We start from the raw sequence: 18,762 nt of genomic DNA, 5'->3' as shown, positions 1-18,762 counted from the left end.
AACATAGGAAAAAGAAAGGGGAAATAAAACTTCTGCTATGCCAACATTTAACTACTGCAGGAAAATCCACTCATTTTGATGAGTTCCATTACTTACAGCAGCAGATTTCTCAGTATAGCATTTCGCACTCCCTTTTTAAAAATCATATAGCATAAAAAGAACATCTGACTCCTATGGAAGGACAAATTACATACACTCATTGCTCTCTGGAATTATTCCTGACAGTCCCCCTCCTAATGTCTTTCATTTAGAGGGAGGTTCACACAGCAGCCACTCAGTGGGTGGTTTCCCAAACAAACACAACTACTGCTGCTCAACTGCTTTGAATTCTTACCGTTCGTTTGGAACATTTTACCACTGTACTCTAGCAAATGTCCACTAGTCAAACCGTAGTTTCATCTCAAGAGAATATATGACAAGGTCAAGCTGCAATAAATCTAGGGTTGCCAGCTCTGGGCTGAGAAATACCTGGAGATTTTGGGAGTGGAGGGTGAGGAGGGTGGGGTTGGAGGAAGGGAGAGACTTCAGTGGGGTATACCATAGAGTTCACTTTCCAATGTGGCCATTTTCTCCAGGTGTACTGATCTCTGTTGCCTTGAGAACAGATGGAAAAGTGGGAGATTCTCTGTTACCGCTTACAGGCTGGCAACCCAAACTCCAAGGGTGGAAAGAACAATATAACAGGGAGGGAAGACAGGAAACTCTGTTTTTTGCTTTCCACATTACAGTTCACAGAAATCAGCATTGTTTCTCCCCCACCTCAAATTAGGGTCATCATCATGAAGATACTGAGAATATAATTCACTCAAACTATGACAGGGAATTTGGTTCTAAGTGAACATCTCAAGAGATGCTGAATCTATGTTAATTTGATTAGAAAAGACTTTAAGACCTTGAGAAGCAACTTGAAAGAGGAGAAGAAAACATTGTGTTGACAGACCGAGAGGCAGTTTCAGCCACAAAAGGAACTTGTCAAGAAACGTAAAGGTAAAGGTCGCTAAGAAAGCACTGAGGCCAAATCCAAATGGCAGCTTTACATGCACACAATTAAAATGTATATATAAACAAAATATTACAAAGGGACTGCTTACTTTACTCAAAGGTTACTCAAACTGTAGCAGTATTATTTTGCCTTATGTTAGAAAGGAAGAAAATTCAGTTTGTAAGAAACCTTAAGATGTGCTTACTTTTAAATAATAATTTAAAAAATTTGAAGCATAGATCATACAGTGATGTACTTTAAAGTCTTATACAATTTTACCCCTGATTTCACATTAAATTCCCCCTGTACATTGAATAAAATATATATTTTTATTTTTGAACTTCAAAAATGTTGACTTTTCCTTCAAATTCCTAGATTAAGTCAGCTGCAAAATTTCATACTGTGACAGTATGGGACAGTTATAGTTCTTCAGAAAATAAGAAAATAAAAACATAGGGCTGCTCAGTCAGAACGGGAGAGGAAAAACAGAGAGAAAGTCTTGCCACTAAGGGTAGAAAGTTTGCTAGGTCATTATATACCTTCTTGAAATTGTTCCAAACAGCTAACAAACATGTAATTAAAATTTCAAGATCAAGAATAAACCTAAAGTTCACAGATCAAACACCAGAAAAGTGTGCATGTATGAAGTGCCAACTTATGGTGACTCCAGCAAGAGGTTTTCAATGCAAGTGAGAAGCAGAGGTGGTTTACCACTGCATTCCTCTGCAGAGCCTTCCTTGGCAGTCTCCCATACTGACCCTGCTTAGTTTCCAAAATCTAACAGGATCAGGCCGTAGCATGCTGCCCTCCCTGCCAACCAGCAAAATACCAGCAAAGAAATACAATCTTGCTTGCTGAACTGTTACCCCAATGCCATTTGAAAAATGCCATTCCACACTCATTGGAATGACAGAAGGGAAGGGAAAACCAGACCTCCACCAGCAAACTATTCCAAAGAGCAGGAGGGGGCTAGGCACCAATGTCACTGTTGGGCAAAACCCCAGACATGACATAAGCACATCAACTAACATTCTAGAAGCCCTATGGTATTACCACAGGTTTTTGGAATTGTCAACTGATGTTGTATGCTTTTTTTTGCCTGGATGTGATGTCAGCACATAGCATGATGTCATTTTTATCTCCCACTGTTTCTCCTGCTGGCCAAGAGGCAAGGTGAGTAGAAAGGCAATTCCTTGGGAGCTTGCCTGGCTGAAGTAGGCATTTGGCAAGCCTGATGGAAGCTCATCAGAGATGCCATTTTATGGAATCTCAGCATATGACTTGAATAATTACAGTCCATAATTTCACAACAAATCAACATAATTTGGCACCTGTGGGCTACATCATTGTCACAGAAGGAAGGGCAATGAAGACAGTTGCAGACTAAGCCATCCTTCCCCCCTTGTGGTTGGACTAGAAGCATCAGTTAGCTAACAGTAGCATGAGTTGTGTAGCCGTCTCCTGTTTTCCCCACTCAAAGACCTGGAAGCTGAGCAACCTCCCAGCACCAAAGACTTAACCTTATAAAAACTTTCCCTTTGCAGACCCATTCTCTGCAGTGCTTCAATGATTCTCTGACCTCCCTGCCTTTTTTTTCTCAGAAGACTCTGATGACAGAAAAAAACAAGAAAGAGGCCACAGCCTCAGAGAATTCTAAGGAATGAGACCTGGAAACAAAAATGGTTATAGACTTTGGAGTCAGAGACTTTAAAGAAGGAAAACAGGAGCCCCCTCCCCAGACCTGGTCAAAAGGCTTTCTAATAAATAAATAAATAAATAAATAAATAAATAAAACAGGCCAGCAGTACAAGAGGCTGATAGTTCACCCCCCTCAAAAAAAGACTGAAAAATAATGATTCCCATGAACAGGGTGAGACCAGGCAGTAGGAAGAGGAAAGGCAGGCACACACATATAGCAGCAGAGCAGGAAAAGAATCACGGCAGGAGGATAATAATAATCCTACCTCAAAGCATTTTTTGAAAAAGGGATTCAAGCTTACTTTGGCATGACAAGGATCTGAAGACTGCTGAGGAAAGGGCGAGGTGTTAAAAAAAGAATATTAGCATTTCTATATCACAGCTCTAAAACTGTGCTGGGATATGAGCTAGCCACAGGCTTATGTGAGTTGTAAGAAAAATGCTTCCTTGAGTGGCAAGGCTGCTATGCTTGAACACTGGGGCAGAATTAGGGCAGGTCATGCCCACAGCATTTTCCTAGGCCCAGTTTGATCATCACAAATAACTAGCACATCCTCTCATTACCCTCCTCTCTATTCTTTTCCATCCCACTTCCCCTCAGCACCTTCTCTCAGCCTCCTCCCTTTGTTCCCCACCCCACAGGATGAGGCCTGCCACAGTAACCCCAGCACTTCACTCCAGATGTATTCTGTACACTCAATAGGAACTTTTGGGAAAATTTGGGAAGCTAAGCACAGTCAGCCCTGGCTAGAATTTGGATGGGAGACCTCCAAGGAATACCGGGAGGACCTATACAGAGGCAGGCAATGGCCGACCACCTCTCTTAGTCTCTTGCTTTGAAAACCCTTCAGGGTCACCATGAATCAGCTGTGACTTGACGGCACTTTCCACCACCAGATGTTATAATTCATTCTGGGGAAGGAGGGCAAGAGACACTTCAACACTCCTGTAAACACTTCAGTCAAAACAATTAGGTTGCCTGAACAGACCCACTAACAGATGCCGGTAAGCATATGGTTTGGTTTCTGTAGAGTAGGTCCAGCTGTTTCCCCAAACTAAGAGAGAAGAATTTCTGTAAAATTTCAGACTTTTATATTGTGTATGATATACACAGGCTTCTCACATGATTCTAACCATATTGACTCAAGTCATAAGCATGTCTTGGGATTCCAATGGGACTTAACTTCCAGAGATGTAAGGTTGGAACTGCAGCCGTCTCCTGCTATAAAACCATTCAGGGTTAATCGTATTCATGACATACAAAACTCTGTAAATGAATAAACAGCTTCTTTTCCAAGAAAAAACAGCACAATTCTCTACCCACTGAAAAGTGCTAACATTGGTCATAATGGACTTTTGGACTCGGTGAAAAAAAATCATGTATCAAATGCCTTCCTTTTCATACAGCTTTTAAAGACACATGGTTCCTTCAACTAAACATGACAGCTAGTGTAATCTTAAGTAAGGTTATATTCTGATTCCACTGAAGTTCAAGATGTGTTTAGGATCGCACTGAATGGTATGTAAAGCCAGCAAATCTGATGCTGGGAGTAAAATAGGCCAAATTACTCAGGAGGGCCTTTGCAAATCTATGTCTCAGAATTAAACAGACCAGTTCAAGTGACTCTGAAAATTCATGGATAAATCAGACTAACTCTGTTTTGAACATATTATCTAACAACTTCCATTAAGACATGCATAATGGCACAGCTATGGGCAGGAACCAGGACTCCTTTTTCAGTTGCTGATCCTTCCTTGAAGAAACTCCAATAGTCGTCTGTCAGACTATTGGACAGCACCTCAAGGGACAGGACAGACATACCAGGGTAGGGTGTGGGATTAGACTCTATAATTAAATTCAGACTGATAGATCAAAGGGAGGGTGCAGTCACAAAGAAACTGAGCACCAGGTGTACTCAGGTGCTGCCTACCCTGTGGTGATGAAGCCATGAATTCAGTGCAGTTCAAAGGATGCATTTTGACACAATCTAATGTCATGCATCTGGAGCCACCCAGAAATCTCACAGTATTGTGAAGACATTGAGTTAGATGTCACCGAGCCTGGATTTCATGGAACATTATTGTTCTCATTCACAGGCTGAGAAACACCAAGATGAGAGGCTCAAATGGGTCATATTTGAGAAGTCACTGGGACAGCACAAATGCAAATCAAAGCCATGAATTTATCCACAGCAGTGTGACAACTGGCGAGCAGATCACTGATGGATTCATCATGTCCTGATATAAGATGTCAACCTGAACCTAGACCCTTGGGTGGATACTTTCAGGCTAATAGCAGTAAAAGATGAATCAGGAATTATCTACACCTGAACAAATACATTAGGGTAGTTAAAGCTGCATCTCAGAGATTCTTTGGGGGCAAGGAGAAGAACGCTAAACTAAATCCAGGGGTTTTGGACATTCAGTCCCTTCACTGCAGCCAGAATTCCATGGAAGCAACTGCCAAGTTTGCCATTTAGTACTGGCAGCTTGCCTAGTTTTGGTGACAGGGCATTTATGTGACCAGGATTCTTACACTCTGACAGGTGGTCATGAATTACAAGCAGCCTTTCCTAATCTCTGGATTACAATCTAGGCCTCCAAACACTGAGGCAATGCAACCCAGATAAACCTGACTTCCATGTTAAGAGGGACACCCATGGCTCTAGGGATGTCAGCTTTCCTTCCTCAACCTAGGTTCAGTTCCTTCAACAACTGTGGCTAGTCAGTAATTCAGTGGATTTAGCTTTCACCGGGATAGCATTACCACTCCAGAGAAATCTGCACATGCTGAATATCTGTACAAAGCACAATTTATAAAGCTCACTAGTGGGGGAACTTAGGTGACACCTCTCTTCAACAGATTTATGGCCTTTAAATCCTTCCAATTTTCTAGAAGGCTCCAGTAACAATTATTCTGCTTCTAATTACTAGGCTGTGCTATGTTCCTTCTGAAAGTTACTAGCTTCGGAAGGAGACAAGTAGTGATGAGTGAAGTCTAGAAAGTACCCATCCAAGTCCCTGCCCTGCACAGTCACCAGATGCACTGGGCTATCATAGGTAATGGTTATGTACAGTTAGAGCAAGTCCTATTGGAATTATTTCCAAGCATATCTAATCCTAAATATGTTTACTAAGAAGTAAGCCCTTGTGAGCAAAAGGGGATCTACATACATCCTGAAAAACAGAGTTCAAATCACAACACTGTACTATAATCACTCCCAAGCAGATGGAACATGGTGGCAATGAGCAGACCATAGTAATAGCATAAGCAGAACTTCTGCACATTCATCAGGTTGTACTATCCAGGTGCTTATGATGTGGAGGGAAGAATCTAATCATAGACAGCCAGCTACTATGATCCAGAGCAACATAATGCACAAAAGGGAGAGGATGACATTTAGGGAGTGGTATATACCGCTTTGTTCCCTCAGGACTAGCAAGTTACTCTTTTGAAACAAAGAGAAATAAATGCTTCAATTGGCCAGATAACTAAAGAACTAGAGCCACTTCCCTTCCCCCATGTCGGGGAGTGGCAGCCCAAGATAGCTTAGTATGACTGGTTAGCATAACACAGGTACAAGAGAACTTGACTGTTTAATGCAGAGGAGAAGAGGGCAAAGCCACAGTCAAATCTCTTCTGTAATAAATACTCGGAGAAGCTAGGAGCAGTTATGGGGTGGGGGCTCTTGCACTTGACTGAACTTGCAGGGTAAGACATTCCTTCAGACAAGGGGACAAGTCAGCAAACAGAATGCACCTCCAATTAGTCATCCACAGATAACATATCACCACTGGTCTTGGTGCTTATCTTTTATACCTTGGAAGACTTTTGCATAAAAATGTCACTTTTTGTGCTCCATAGTACTTTACCCACTATTCTCCCCTCCCTTCTACATGTATACGCACACATATGTAAGGATTACTTCATCCATCCAGTGGGCCCTAGGCCATAATAGTTTATGTTGGAATATATCTGTCTTTCTCTAAAAGACAGACATACTTTATTTTGCTTTTTTCTTAAATTCTGATTAATCTTTGAATGCCTTTGGGGCCCTGGATAAGTCTTTAAATTGTCATCGTTACCCTCCTAGAGAGATCACAGGAAACAGACCCATTATTACCCAGGACAGCTTCACCTTTTGTATAGAACACAATTCTTTAGTTGGAGTGAAGTTACTGCACAGACTAAATCAGCCACCCCCACACAATGTATTCCTGGAAGCAGTGCAACTATGCTAAGTTCTCCATAGCACCTTTTCTTCTGTGTGCCAGTTAGTCTAACTAGGATATTGTGGATAGCTGGTCATGCCCATTTTACATGTCAGGAAAATTAAGGCACAGCAAGCAAAGAAGTAGGGGAGTTCAACAATGATGTAGCAAGACAGCTTTGAGCTGGGGCTGGTAAAGTTGATTTATCTTCCTTTTCAAAGATAAATATTTGATTTGTAGACTACTAGTCTCTGCGAGCGGGCTTGATGCGGTTTACAACATGGATAAAAACATTCATAGACAAATTTTGAAACATCCTGAAAATGAAAACAAATATACAACCCAAATCCCACCCCATCTTATAAACGCTCTCCACCACAGTGATGCTTGGACACAGGCTTTGTGTTGGAAGGAGGCCCCACCACCAGCCAACCTTTTTCCCACCCACCCCAGGGCCTACCTTTCAGCTCATAGTCCAGGGCAGCTCCATTAGTCCTTGGGGCCGAGTGGCTCTTCTGCAGCATCCTCATGCGAACTTGCTCCTGCACCCGGGCATTCTTGAGCACCTCAGTGTCCTGTGTTGTCTCCTTGTTCTTCCTGTCCAGCTGCTGATCAGAGGGCAAGGCCAAGGAGCACACGCCGTCCTCCGGCTGTAGAGCCGACAAGAAGAAATTATTTTCCTGCATGGCAACTGGGCAAGGTGGACATTAAGCAGCCTGGCTCCTCCTCCAGTTGACCCTACCAGACCCTGCAGCCTTGTGTGAAAAGGGGCAACTTCCTCCTTGGCTTCTTACAGCCCTTCACTACACACTTCTCTGAGGCCAAGGAGCCTGAGTGGTCTGTTGACACTCCAGAAAGTTGGCTCCTTATTCACAGGTGAGGTCAGGTGTCAGTCGGGCCCTCCCTCGGCAGAGTCAAAGAAGGGTCTCCACTGAGGAGACACACACCAGCCTCCTCCCCAACCCACTGCACTCCTGCCCTTCCCCAAGCAGCTCGTTTCCTGGGACAGGACTCGCTTCTCAGTGCTGTGTAACAACACACACATGGTTACACCCCTCTCCCTAGTAACTGACATCAGCAGAAGGCAGGCTTTAAGGCAGTGCAGGTCAGCCAGTTCCACCTTAAGCAGGTGAGGCACTTGGCAAGCCGGGACTTTAAGGTGGAATCCCAAGGATGCAAAGATGTAAAAACTAGCCCTGCCCCGCCCCAGCTCGTCAGCTGAACAAACTAGCAAGAGCGGTTATGGGTGCGGCGCCTCCAGGGCTGAGGTTGGGCGTTGCGAGGGGTGCGGTGCTTTCCCCCTCGTCCTCGGTTTGCAAGAAAAGCTTGACGCTGCAAAATGATCCTGTCCGGCCAGTTGAGCGTCTTCGCTTCTGGCCAGCTTCAGCAACTCTTCCTTTCAAGTGAGTACAGAAATGCTCCAGAAGAAAGAGAGCCAAGCGGAGGCGAACCGCCCGGGCAAGTCGCCTGCAAACTTTGGAGAATCCGTCCCGCCTCGGCGAACCCACTTGTGCTCCCGCCCATCTTGGGGCAAACAGTCACACCGGCACCGATTCCAACAAATACTCCACGGCCACAGCCACCGAGGCGCTCGAGCGAAGCCCGGTCAAAGTCCACGATCAGCTAGCTTTGCCAAATGCAACGCGCCATAGTAACACGAGCGCAGAACTTGGGGCATTTTTTCAGAGGATAGAAGTTAGGGCAACCTGCTAATCTTTCCTCAGCGGCCATTTTCCTCTACCAAACCATCCCGGGGGTGTTGTTTACAAATGCCCTGTGGCTGAACTGTAAAAAAAAATGCAGCAATCCCTAGGTCATAGGACCACTGTCTAGCGCCGCGGGAAACCCTGGGGGAAGGGGCTATATGCAGTAAGACTAAAAAGTGAGATTGTTGCACCTCTGGAAGGTGATGCAATAAAACTATTTGATGTGAGTCTGAAGCACATGGAAAGAGCCAGATTAAAGGACAAAGAATCTCACTGGTGTCCTCAGGAATAGCCTCTGATCATGCATTCTAGGCAGAATATTAAAAGATGAACACAGGGTAGAGTCCTCACCCCATGTGGTCATGCTATTTGCCAAGCACCAATATGCCCTATACAGACGCTCATAAAGGCACTGGGATAGCGTCATGAACTAGTGGACTTCACAAGAGAAAACACGTACATTCTGCTTGTATATCTGTAAATACAAGCCAACATGTGTTCAGCTTGTAACTGCAACCAGGGAGCAGTACCTTGACAATTTAGGGGTGTGTATCACAGGTTGAGCTGTACATGCCTTGAATGTAATCTGAGAACTACTCAGTGCAAATCTGAGTAGGGGTTGGGGGCAGGGCAGATTCTGGGGAGGGACTGGAGTTCAACGGGATGTAATCCCACCCCCAACCCTCCACAGCCTAATCTGGAGATAATTTCAAGTGGGTTGTCGTGTTGGTCTGAAGCAGCAAAACAAATTTAGAGTCCAGTGGCACTTTTAAGACCAACAAAGTTTTATTCAAGATATTAGCTTTCTTGTGGATGCACACTTCCTCAGGCACAATGGCATGGAATCTGAGGAAGTGTGTGTGCACACAAAAGCTCATATCTTGAATAAAACTGTTGGTTTTAAGGGTGCCGCTGGACTCTAAATCTGTTCTGATGACAATTTGTATCTCAAGGAGGACTATGCTCTGTACTAAGGTTGGTAACTGTACTGATTTTTCAGATGTCTCTACAGACAATAACCATGGTCATAAGGGAAAGTCCTATTAATTTGGAAGCCAAGATTTAGATAGTAGCAAATTCAACATGTACCAAGGGATGGCTAAATGGGAGATCTGGGAATAACCTATGCATACTTCCCATAACTGTACCACCCTATTACCCTTCATCTCTGATCATACTGTCATGCAGGTATCAAAACTGCTAGGAACTGTCAAAAGGTATTACATCTCCCCCCCTCCCAATTCCTTCCTCCCACCTACTATGGGAACAAAAGCTTTAGCGTTCTTAAACTGCCTGGACCATTAAGCAGGATTTATGGATTTCAGTAGTTGTGGTGGTATGGGATTATTGTTTCAGCTTTTAAAATTTAGGGAGTTGATGCCACAGCCACCTGTGATTACCAGGTGCAGTGAGACCTTTGGACACGACAGCAACTCAAGCCATTAATAGAATGACAGCATCCACTCTTTTGCTGAGTAACTAGGTTATGCATCTCTAGGTGGAAATATTCCTACCTAAGGTTTTCAAGGGACCATAATCTTCAGGACACACAACTCTCCATAAAGATGGTTTCCCCTTGCATGGCCTTCTCTAACCAACTTAATAATTAGAGTTTCTGGGGCACCATCAGAGGACCAGATGAAAGACTTTGTGGACATGTGCAAGATTAATCATGGTAATAGTCAGCCTAGCCCAGCTTGGCTTTCAAATTCTGTATGGCACAATACAGAGGAAACTGAGTATCCAGCTATTTATATGACTAAAGTATGAATAATCCCTCTACATTAAAAAAGCACTCCCAGATTAAGAAGGTCCCATTAAGAAAGAGTGTCCCCCTGTTAACTGGTAGGGAAATGGCTAAAGCTACTCATCTGAAGCAGAGCAAAGCTTAGCAGGCAGCAGTTTCAAGGCCTGTATTTAAATTTAACTGTTTGCCCACCTTTGTGTCCATATAGGAAGTTCATTGCAGTTATAATCCCCATTCATTTGAAACAATAATCTCCCAAAATGCAAGAGGAGTCTAGAGGGAAGTGTATTATTTTATCTTTCTTTTTATGATAGTTGGTCAAGACGGTTATTAATGTTAGAAATGCAAAGTCTGGCTGAGTCTGGACTATTAGAAAAAACAGCCTCCCATCTCACCTGTTGCACTCCAACAGCCTGCAGGAAGTGTGGCCCTTCTCCCTCTTCAGATGAATTACTGCTGAGAGAATCGTTTTAAAACCTAGATTGGAGTGGCGGGAGGTGCCTTCCAATAGAAATTACTCTGGTAGCTGTACCATAAATACATTTTGAATTAATGCAGTAGCCCTTATTTAGCTCAAAGTCTAATTGTGAATATCTAATAACTAGGCCAGCCATAAAGCTCAGTGAAGCTCCCATGTTGTAGAGCAACCTTCAAGGTGTGTGAGCACTACATTCCATCCTTGATGCTATCACCATATTACTGCCTTTTTTATCCTTTTATGCAGATAGTATCAGGAAGCAGGAGGAGACTGGGGAGAAGAATGATTATCAGAAGGAGGCAGACTTCCCCTCATGTAATAATGACTTTGTATATACGAATTTCTTCTACTGGATGTAGAGGAAAAATGAGAGTGACGTTAAAAAAACATCAACTATGCTAAGACAAATTGGGGTTTCTAACCTTTATGTACTTAGCTTCTTGAAAATGCAAAATTAATGGACTGCCAAATGAAAAGCAATTTTTGCATAGTATGTCACTGGAATATACATGAGTGGGTGCTGTGGACATGGCCAGTCACTGCCATTATAGTTTCTGGGTTGTTATTCTTTTTTTAATGTGCCGGTTAGGCTGAAGATGGTAGTAGGTGTAGAACCAAAGAGAAAATCATGAAAAATATAACTCAGGTATCAGCTAGAGGCAAGGAGTTATTCCCCAGTACAAAGTGTGAGGTTTGGCTTTGCAGTAAGTCAGGGGAACCTGTGAAAATGCTTCTCTTCTGGCAGAGGTGCCTTTTTGTCAGTGAAAATTTGGTGCAGTGTTTCCACCGGTATTGCAAACACAAATCTGGGCTGAGCTCAGTCTATAGTTCCAGCATGCACAGAACCTCTTTGCTGATGTATCTGGAAGTCTTCAGTGGTTGACTGAAAACTAGAGTTGCCATGACTAAGACTAGGTTGGTGTAGTGGCTAGGAGTGCAGACTTCTAATCTGGTGAGCTGGGTTTGATTCCGCACTCCCCCACATGCAACCAGCTGGGTGACCTTGGGCTCACCACAGCATTGATGAAGCTGTTCTGACCGAGCAGTGATATCAGGACTCTCTCAGCCTCACCCACCTCACAGGGTGTCTGTTATGGGGAGAGGAAAGGGAAGGCAAAGGTAAGCCGCTTTGAGACTCCTTTGGGTAGAGAAAAAGCGGCATATAAGAACTAACTCTTCTTCTTTTTCTAGAGTGACCATGAATTTTAGATGCATCTTGGTGTGTTAAAAACCTGCATGTCAAAAACTGTATATCCTAATAAAGTCCTATTGTTACCCTGGATTAAACATTCATGTGAACCAGTCCATCCCAGAAAGGAAGGTTCTTTGCCTCTAGCATAATCACCTTTCGTTATATAAAACATGGGTATTATGACAACCACAGTGTAGTTTACTGTTATCAGTTCTCTTACAATGGAGAGGTGGTTGGGCTTTCATGTAATCAGCTTGAGCAATGTGCTTAAGAGCCTCACATAGGCAGCGAAATAGATCTACTCTCCAAGCAGACAGGGCTGCCGACAAGGGGGACAAAATCAGTTTGCTGATCAGATCTTGATCAGATAGACCAATCATTAATGAAGCCTGCACTGGGGCAAGGGAAGACCAGCCAGGATGAGACACAGACTCCTAGCAAGTTCTATGGTTTCCTTTTGCCTTCAGTTCCACCCAGCTCCTGCACAGCCAGATCTTGCCAGGGCAACCTTTGCGGTAGCCAAAACACACAAACAAAAACAACAACTATCCCATCTTTCAATTTCTCTCTCCCTTCCTTTATTGCTACATCACTCATCCTGGCTATCAACTTAGAATGTATTTAATCGTCATATAGAAGCAAACCTATAGAAGTATAGTGACTCCCTGGAGAAGAGCCTAATGCTGGGAGCGATTGAGGGCAAAAGAAGAAGGGGACAACAGAGAATGAGGTGGCTGGATGGAGTCACTGAAGCAGCCGGTGTGAGCTTAAATAGACTCCGGGGAATGGTAGAGGACAGGAAGGCCTGGAGGATCATTGTCCATGGGGTCGCGATGGGTCGGACACGACTTCACACATAACAACAACAAGAAGCAAACCTCTGCTAATATTATGGGCAGAAGGGGTTTTAAATAATTCCCCTTTATATGTTGCAGTAGAGCCAGTTTGGTGTAGTGGTTAGGAGTGCGGACTTCTAATCTAGCATGCCAGGTTCGATTCTGCACTCCCCCACATGCACCCAGCTGGGTGACCTTGGGCTCGCCAGGACACTGATAAAACTGTTCTGACCGAGCAGGAATATCAGGGCTCTCTCAGCCTCACCCACCCCACAGGGTGTCTGTTGTGGGGAGAGGAATGGGAAGGCGACTGTAAGCCGCTTTGAGCCTCCTTCGGGTAGGGAAAAGCGGCATATAAGAACCAACTCTTCTTCTTCTTCTTCTTCTTCTTCTCAAAAGGATAATTCCCATCCCCCTCCACCCTTAACATCCATGATGTTCATCAGGGTCATCTTTGTCCAAGACTACCTTTCCTATCATGAATTTGCTTGGTCACTTTGTTCTTCGTCTGAGATCTTGCTTGGTGTGCTCCTGTTTTTAGAAATGAGATGAGTGATCTCTTGGATGGGGGGGGGGGAGACTTCTCTTTGTAGCACCTCCTTTATGGAATATCCTGCCCTCTGTATCTGGCAGAGTTGCCTTCTTGCCAGAACTTGGCTGGCCAAGGTGGCTTTCTTCACCTGCCACCTACTGGAAAGCTTTGAGTTCGCAGGAGGAAACCTCCAGCTGGCCTGTTTGTCCTCCTTGCCCTGACCAGCAGGCTACTTAAAAAACAGGTCAGGAAGCCATACATATCAATGGTCAGACTCACACAAGCAGTTTAACTTGCTCTGTGGTTAGGCTTACTTTCTTGAATGGTCTGCTGCTTTGCAGGCCGTTTGATTACTAGATCATTGATTTAGTGATTGTCCTGCAGTAGGGTTCCCTTCATTGAGAGTTTTGCTCTGCGAGGAATTTGAATTCTGTGCTATGGATTGAATTAAAGATTCCTGACCTCAGGGTTTCCTGTCTGTAAAATGAATGTTTTCCCAGAATGTATAAATTCCTTAATATGCTGAATGTATTGTTAAGTATGCCAGAACCCCTGCCTCACAGATTGGCATGCTGTCTTCTATAACCAGTGGCACCCCTCAACAGTCTAGGCTTAAGCCAAAACCATGACACTCTTAAAGTCTGCCAAGCCAGGTCAGACTCCATCTCAAAGAGCTTGCTCTCAGCCACAGGTTCTGAATGGCAGCCTATGTCTGACACAGGAATTCCGTGACTCAAAATATGGCTCTCCTCTTAACCCCTACCCCACCCTATTGTATTGCTGATCCAGTGAATTGGCTAAAACATGTTTGTCTTTCATATGACTCCTACTTGGCCCCTCTGCCATGGGAAATCTCTTCCCCAAACCCAGCAGCTACAAACCTACTGAGACATGATGGCTCCCTTTTCTTAGACCCATTAACGCCTATGTCTAAGCCCATCAACGACCATTTCCAGACCTGGCCAGGGTATTGCCCAACAACCTACCTCATAGAACATTCCATCATGTGCTCACCTAGGCCACATCACGTAGCCCCCTCCCCAAAAACCTATACAAACCGTGGCTGTACACAGCTACTCTGAGTGCTTTCCAACTCAGGATCCATTGGAACCTCCCATCACGCTGGTTTGTGTTGCTGATCTCTGATTCTCTACTCTACAGGAATGGTAATTATATTGAATCCACTTTTCCCACCCTGATTCTTCTCTATAGGACTGTCTGTTAGGTGTGTTAGATATATTTATGCTTTTATTATTTTCTTTCTAATAAAGACTGTTATTATTTTAACAATTTACCAATGCTGCCTTGAGTTCTTAAGGGTTCAGTAACCTCGTAAAACATTGGCAAAATTGATTCATTAAGGCTAAGTTGCTGCCCTCTCGCTTGCTAGTCCCCCCCCCCCCCGGCTTAATACACATGTCACAGGACACGTGTAAGCGGGTTCTGGTAACAGATTGGTTGTTCTATATTTAATTAAACCAGTGCTTCTTTACCTGCTTGAGTCATGTTTTGTTCTTGCTTTGTGCTTGTGGCAGAATAGGAATCTGGACTGTGGTAGGTGTATTGGCCTGTTATTATATATGGGTGTGTTTCTTGGTGGAGTTTGTGATCATGTGAAATTGGTGGGCACCTCAGGGGAGCAGAGTGTTTTCTGACAGCTCTGCTGTTTGACTTCTTGGGGATCACCTCTGAATGGGTGATCACTTTCCTTCTTGCCAGATTTGTGCCTTCTGAGCATTGGTAATTTTTGTTTTTGGTGATTGGTGATTTTTGATTTTGCATCGTTTGCTGCTTGCCCAGACATTTTAGTGTGTTTACTTCAACACTGCTGCTCTACTGTTGTGGTGTTACTTATGGTACTGTTTTGTTTTTCTTGCGTTATTGCTGTGCTGCTATTTGTGCTGTTTTCCTCCTGTGTAATTGTTGATATTGCTGTTTTACTGTTTCATCATGTAATGTATTGCTTCTGGATATAGTTTGGATTTTAATCTTCTGTTTGTTATATTTTTATTAAATGATGCTTTATTGTTATTGTAAGCCACTTGGGAATTCTTTTATTAAAAAACAAACTTTTAACATACTTTCTCAAATAAAAATGCCACAAGTCTTCCAAACACTTCTGCCTTCAAGGAGCCTTTCCACATTGACTTGTCTGCCAAGAAACCCCTGCAATCTGCTATGGAACCCTACATGCTATAGGGGGTCCTGGGGCATGTTCTCGAATGCAGTCAACAATTCCTTGTGTCGGCACATTAAAAGACAGGATTGGTGCTGGTGGAAAGTGCTGACAAATTGCTCCAGACTCACGGCAACTTCAGTTTTTTCAAGGAGAGAGGAACAGATGTGATTTACCATTGCCTGCCTCTGCCTGGCAACCCTGGACTTCCTTGGCAATCTCTCATCCAAGTACTAACCAGGGCCAACCCTGTTGAAGACCCTCTGTATGCTATTGCTGATCTTCTCACTGAAGAACTCCTCATAGGTTTATGAGAAATCCTATAGTTACCCAGAACACAATCTGTAACTTAATGCCCTGCTGATTTGTTAGGGCATCCCTAGTATGTAGTGCTTTTACAATTTTTGTATGCAGGTTGTTTCTCACAGTACACACAGAAGTGTTAATTTCTAAGAACATCTACTAGTACCAGACCAAAACTGCTTTTGTGTAATAACACACATCCAGCCATGGCCTCCTTTTAGATGTGTGCCTGTATGCGTAAGGAGAAGCATCACGCATTCCATGGAACATCAGTGGTAGAAGGACTCGCAAACACGGTCTACATGATTAGTCTGGCCTTGTTCTTAGCAGACTAAAATACGTATTTGCATTTCCTGCTTTGGTCAAGTAGCCCTAGGTGAGGGGTTACACCTGGAATACTGAAGAAAGCAGCAGACCCCACACAAAGCAGGGTTTGTGTAGCCAGAAGCCAGTGGCAGGCAGCAGCTTGAGATCCACCTGCCTGCGTCTCCACCTGCTGTGGTTTTAGTTCCCCCACAGCTCAAATTTCTCTCTCACAGCCAGTCACAAAAGGAGTGAAACCGACTCTTGCAGGCCAATCAATACACTTTTTGTCCCCACCCTCAGCATCAAGGCAGCCCTGTTATTAGTGAAGGACACAAGAAAGGAAAGCTTCTAGCGAAAAACACAAGAAAGGAAAGCTTCTAGCGAAAAGCCCTGAGCCCTCATCAGTTGAGATGGCTTCATGCATGAATGCAAAGAAATTCTTAACAGATGGCAACTGAAGCTGCAGATGGGAGTAATTTAAAATCAATATTATGAGCGCTGGGGACCGGTTGTTGTTAATAATGTTAGTAGCACTTTTCACATGTGAAAATGTGTTGCAGTCTTTATCTAGTTCATGTTCATAAGGAACAAGTGATGCAGGTAATGAATGGCAGCTTTTTTAGAATGGGGAACAAGCAGTGCACCTGCTGTCTGCTTAGGGAGGGGATGGATGCGCCTGCTGTGCAGTAGGGGGCTGGGACTGATAAACACCTGAAACTGCCTTAGACTGAACCTGACTTTTGATCTGTCCAGCCAAGTACTGGTCTATCTAACCATTTTATCTGAGATCTCTTTAACTGAAGGGGCCAGGGAGTAGATCTGGGATTTCCTGCATGCTATACATGTAATTTCCTACTAATGGTGGATATAAGCAGCATTGTGTGCAGTGCTGTAAATATTTTAAAATATCTTCTTTCCCAAATATTTGAGGGAGAGAACAGCATGGGGGCGGTGGAAGAGAGGGCCTTTCTAGCATTCCCTTGCCATTTTCCTGCTGAAATGCTAGCTGCTTTAATTGTACTAAAGAAATGTATTAATATGTGGAAAATGCTGTTAGGGATTATTAGGAAAGGGGTTGAAAATAAGGTGTGGCCTTATTTGGAAGACTGTACAGTTCTGGTTGCTGTATCTGTGAGACAGGATGCTGCACTAGGTGGACCACTAGTCTGATATAGCAGGGCTCTTGTGTTTTTAATATCTATCAGTATTTCCCACCAAGGGTAAATGTGGCATAGGGTGGCAAGAAACCTTGTTCCCAGAAACCAGCAGATTGGATTATTTGAGCAGATTGCTGAATTTTTCTGAGCTGCCTCAGTGCCTAAGCTACTAACTGGATCTCATCTCAGGTGCCTGAGAATCTGGTGGGCCCACCAAGAGTTGTTCAAGGTTTCAGACCACAGGGTGCTTACTGAAGAGTGAACCTTAAGTCTCCAGGGTCTGAACTGCTGTCTGGACTCAGTTCTGTTCTGAAGATGGTAGGATTAAATTACATACTGTTCTGAAGATGGTAGGATTAAATCAGCATACCCTGAGGTGTGTCAGCTGCCAGGGCCAAGGGCTTCTGACCGGGCCTACTGCTGTCGACCCCTGTCCCCATGCTAGCATTTTGCCATGCTTTCAGCTACATGCACTACCCAGGACCACTGGGGAAAGGGCTGTGGGCAATGGTGGAGAGCTCACAAGAGGGGAGGAGAAGGATACTGGTAGGGGGGAGGGAAGGAGGGCTTGTGTGGGGTCCTAGTGGTTGGCAGAAAAGAGGTGGGAGGTCCTGGGAGTCTTGAAACTTGGAACTGGCCCTGGGTCAGGGGGTGTCTGGCCCTCTGACTTCTTTGACTGATCACTTATATACTGCTTTAGAAGACTCCAGAGGACCCACCATTTATTTATTTAAACATTTATATATTGTTTTTCCTGCCAAGCCCAGAGGCCCCATGTAGCTTATAGAAAACTTAAAATGACGGTGATAGGCAATTGGGAAAAAACCAGATATATAACTTGGCTTCCTGGGAACCCCGCCATATAAATTAGCTGTCTCTGTGTGTGTGTGCTTCACAAGTACACTATCCTTATGTGGACAGTAGGAACTTTCCAGGCTTCCTCAGAGAAGGCATCCTGTAGTGCTGGAGTCACAACCAAAAAAACTGGTCCATGCTATGGCCAACTGGATAGCTTGCAGAATGGGCTTAACTAAGGGCCATTCCGCACTCGTCCAAAATAGCACAATGGTTACAAATTGAAATTGCTACTGTTTTGCTGTTATGCACAATGTCGTCGACAATCTGCAACACTCCTGAAACCGATCTGCAAAAAGTGCTTCGTTGTAGCGCTTTCGGGGAAATCCCCAAAAGTGGATTCACCCTCCAGAAAGCGCTACACTCTTGCAACCAATCTGCAACACTAGTGGGAAAGTTCTGTGCGTTACCATTGTTGCAGTTTCTGCAAAGTCCCTCCCCCTAGCTCTCTCCTCTGATCTTCTGGCGAAGCGATCACCATTTTTTTTTTCTCCAAGCAAGTGGAGATCAACGCACCGGCGAGCCTTCGTTTACCCAGCGAGGCTTCCCTGGCTGCAGAGTTGTTTTAAGTCACCAAGCACG

The 18,762-nt window shown here is 44.1% G+C and overlaps 1 protein-coding gene across 2 annotated transcripts in view; it reads right to left on the bottom strand.

Moving 5' to 3' along the window:
• The window catches only part of PKP3 (plakophilin 3), an 83,772-nt gene that overhangs the window by 46,636 nt on the left and 18,374 nt on the right, over positions 1 to 18,762 (bottom strand). Inside the window, exons 1-2 of one of the 2 annotated variants that reach the window (XM_077321249.1) lie at positions 7,966 to 8,091; positions 7,353 to 7,542 (exon numbers count right to left, since the gene is read on the bottom strand). In XM_077321249.1, the coding sequence (XP_077177364.1) occupies positions 7,353 to 7,422 (70 nt within the window). In that variant the 5' untranslated portion in view covers positions 7,423 to 7,542; positions 7,966 to 8,091. Of the gene's footprint in view, positions 1 to 7,352; positions 7,543 to 7,965; positions 8,092 to 18,762 lie in introns of those variants that run through there. The other variant, XM_077321248.1, reaches the window with a different exon arrangement.

Source organism: Paroedura picta, chromosome 2 (assembly GCF_049243985.1).
Source record: "Paroedura picta isolate Pp20150507F chromosome 2, Ppicta_v3.0, whole genome shotgun sequence".
In the NCBI taxonomy this organism is placed as follows: Eukaryota; Metazoa; Chordata; class Lepidosauria; order Squamata; family Gekkonidae; genus Paroedura; species Paroedura picta.
This window is presented reverse-complemented; position numbering and strand designations above follow the sequence as displayed.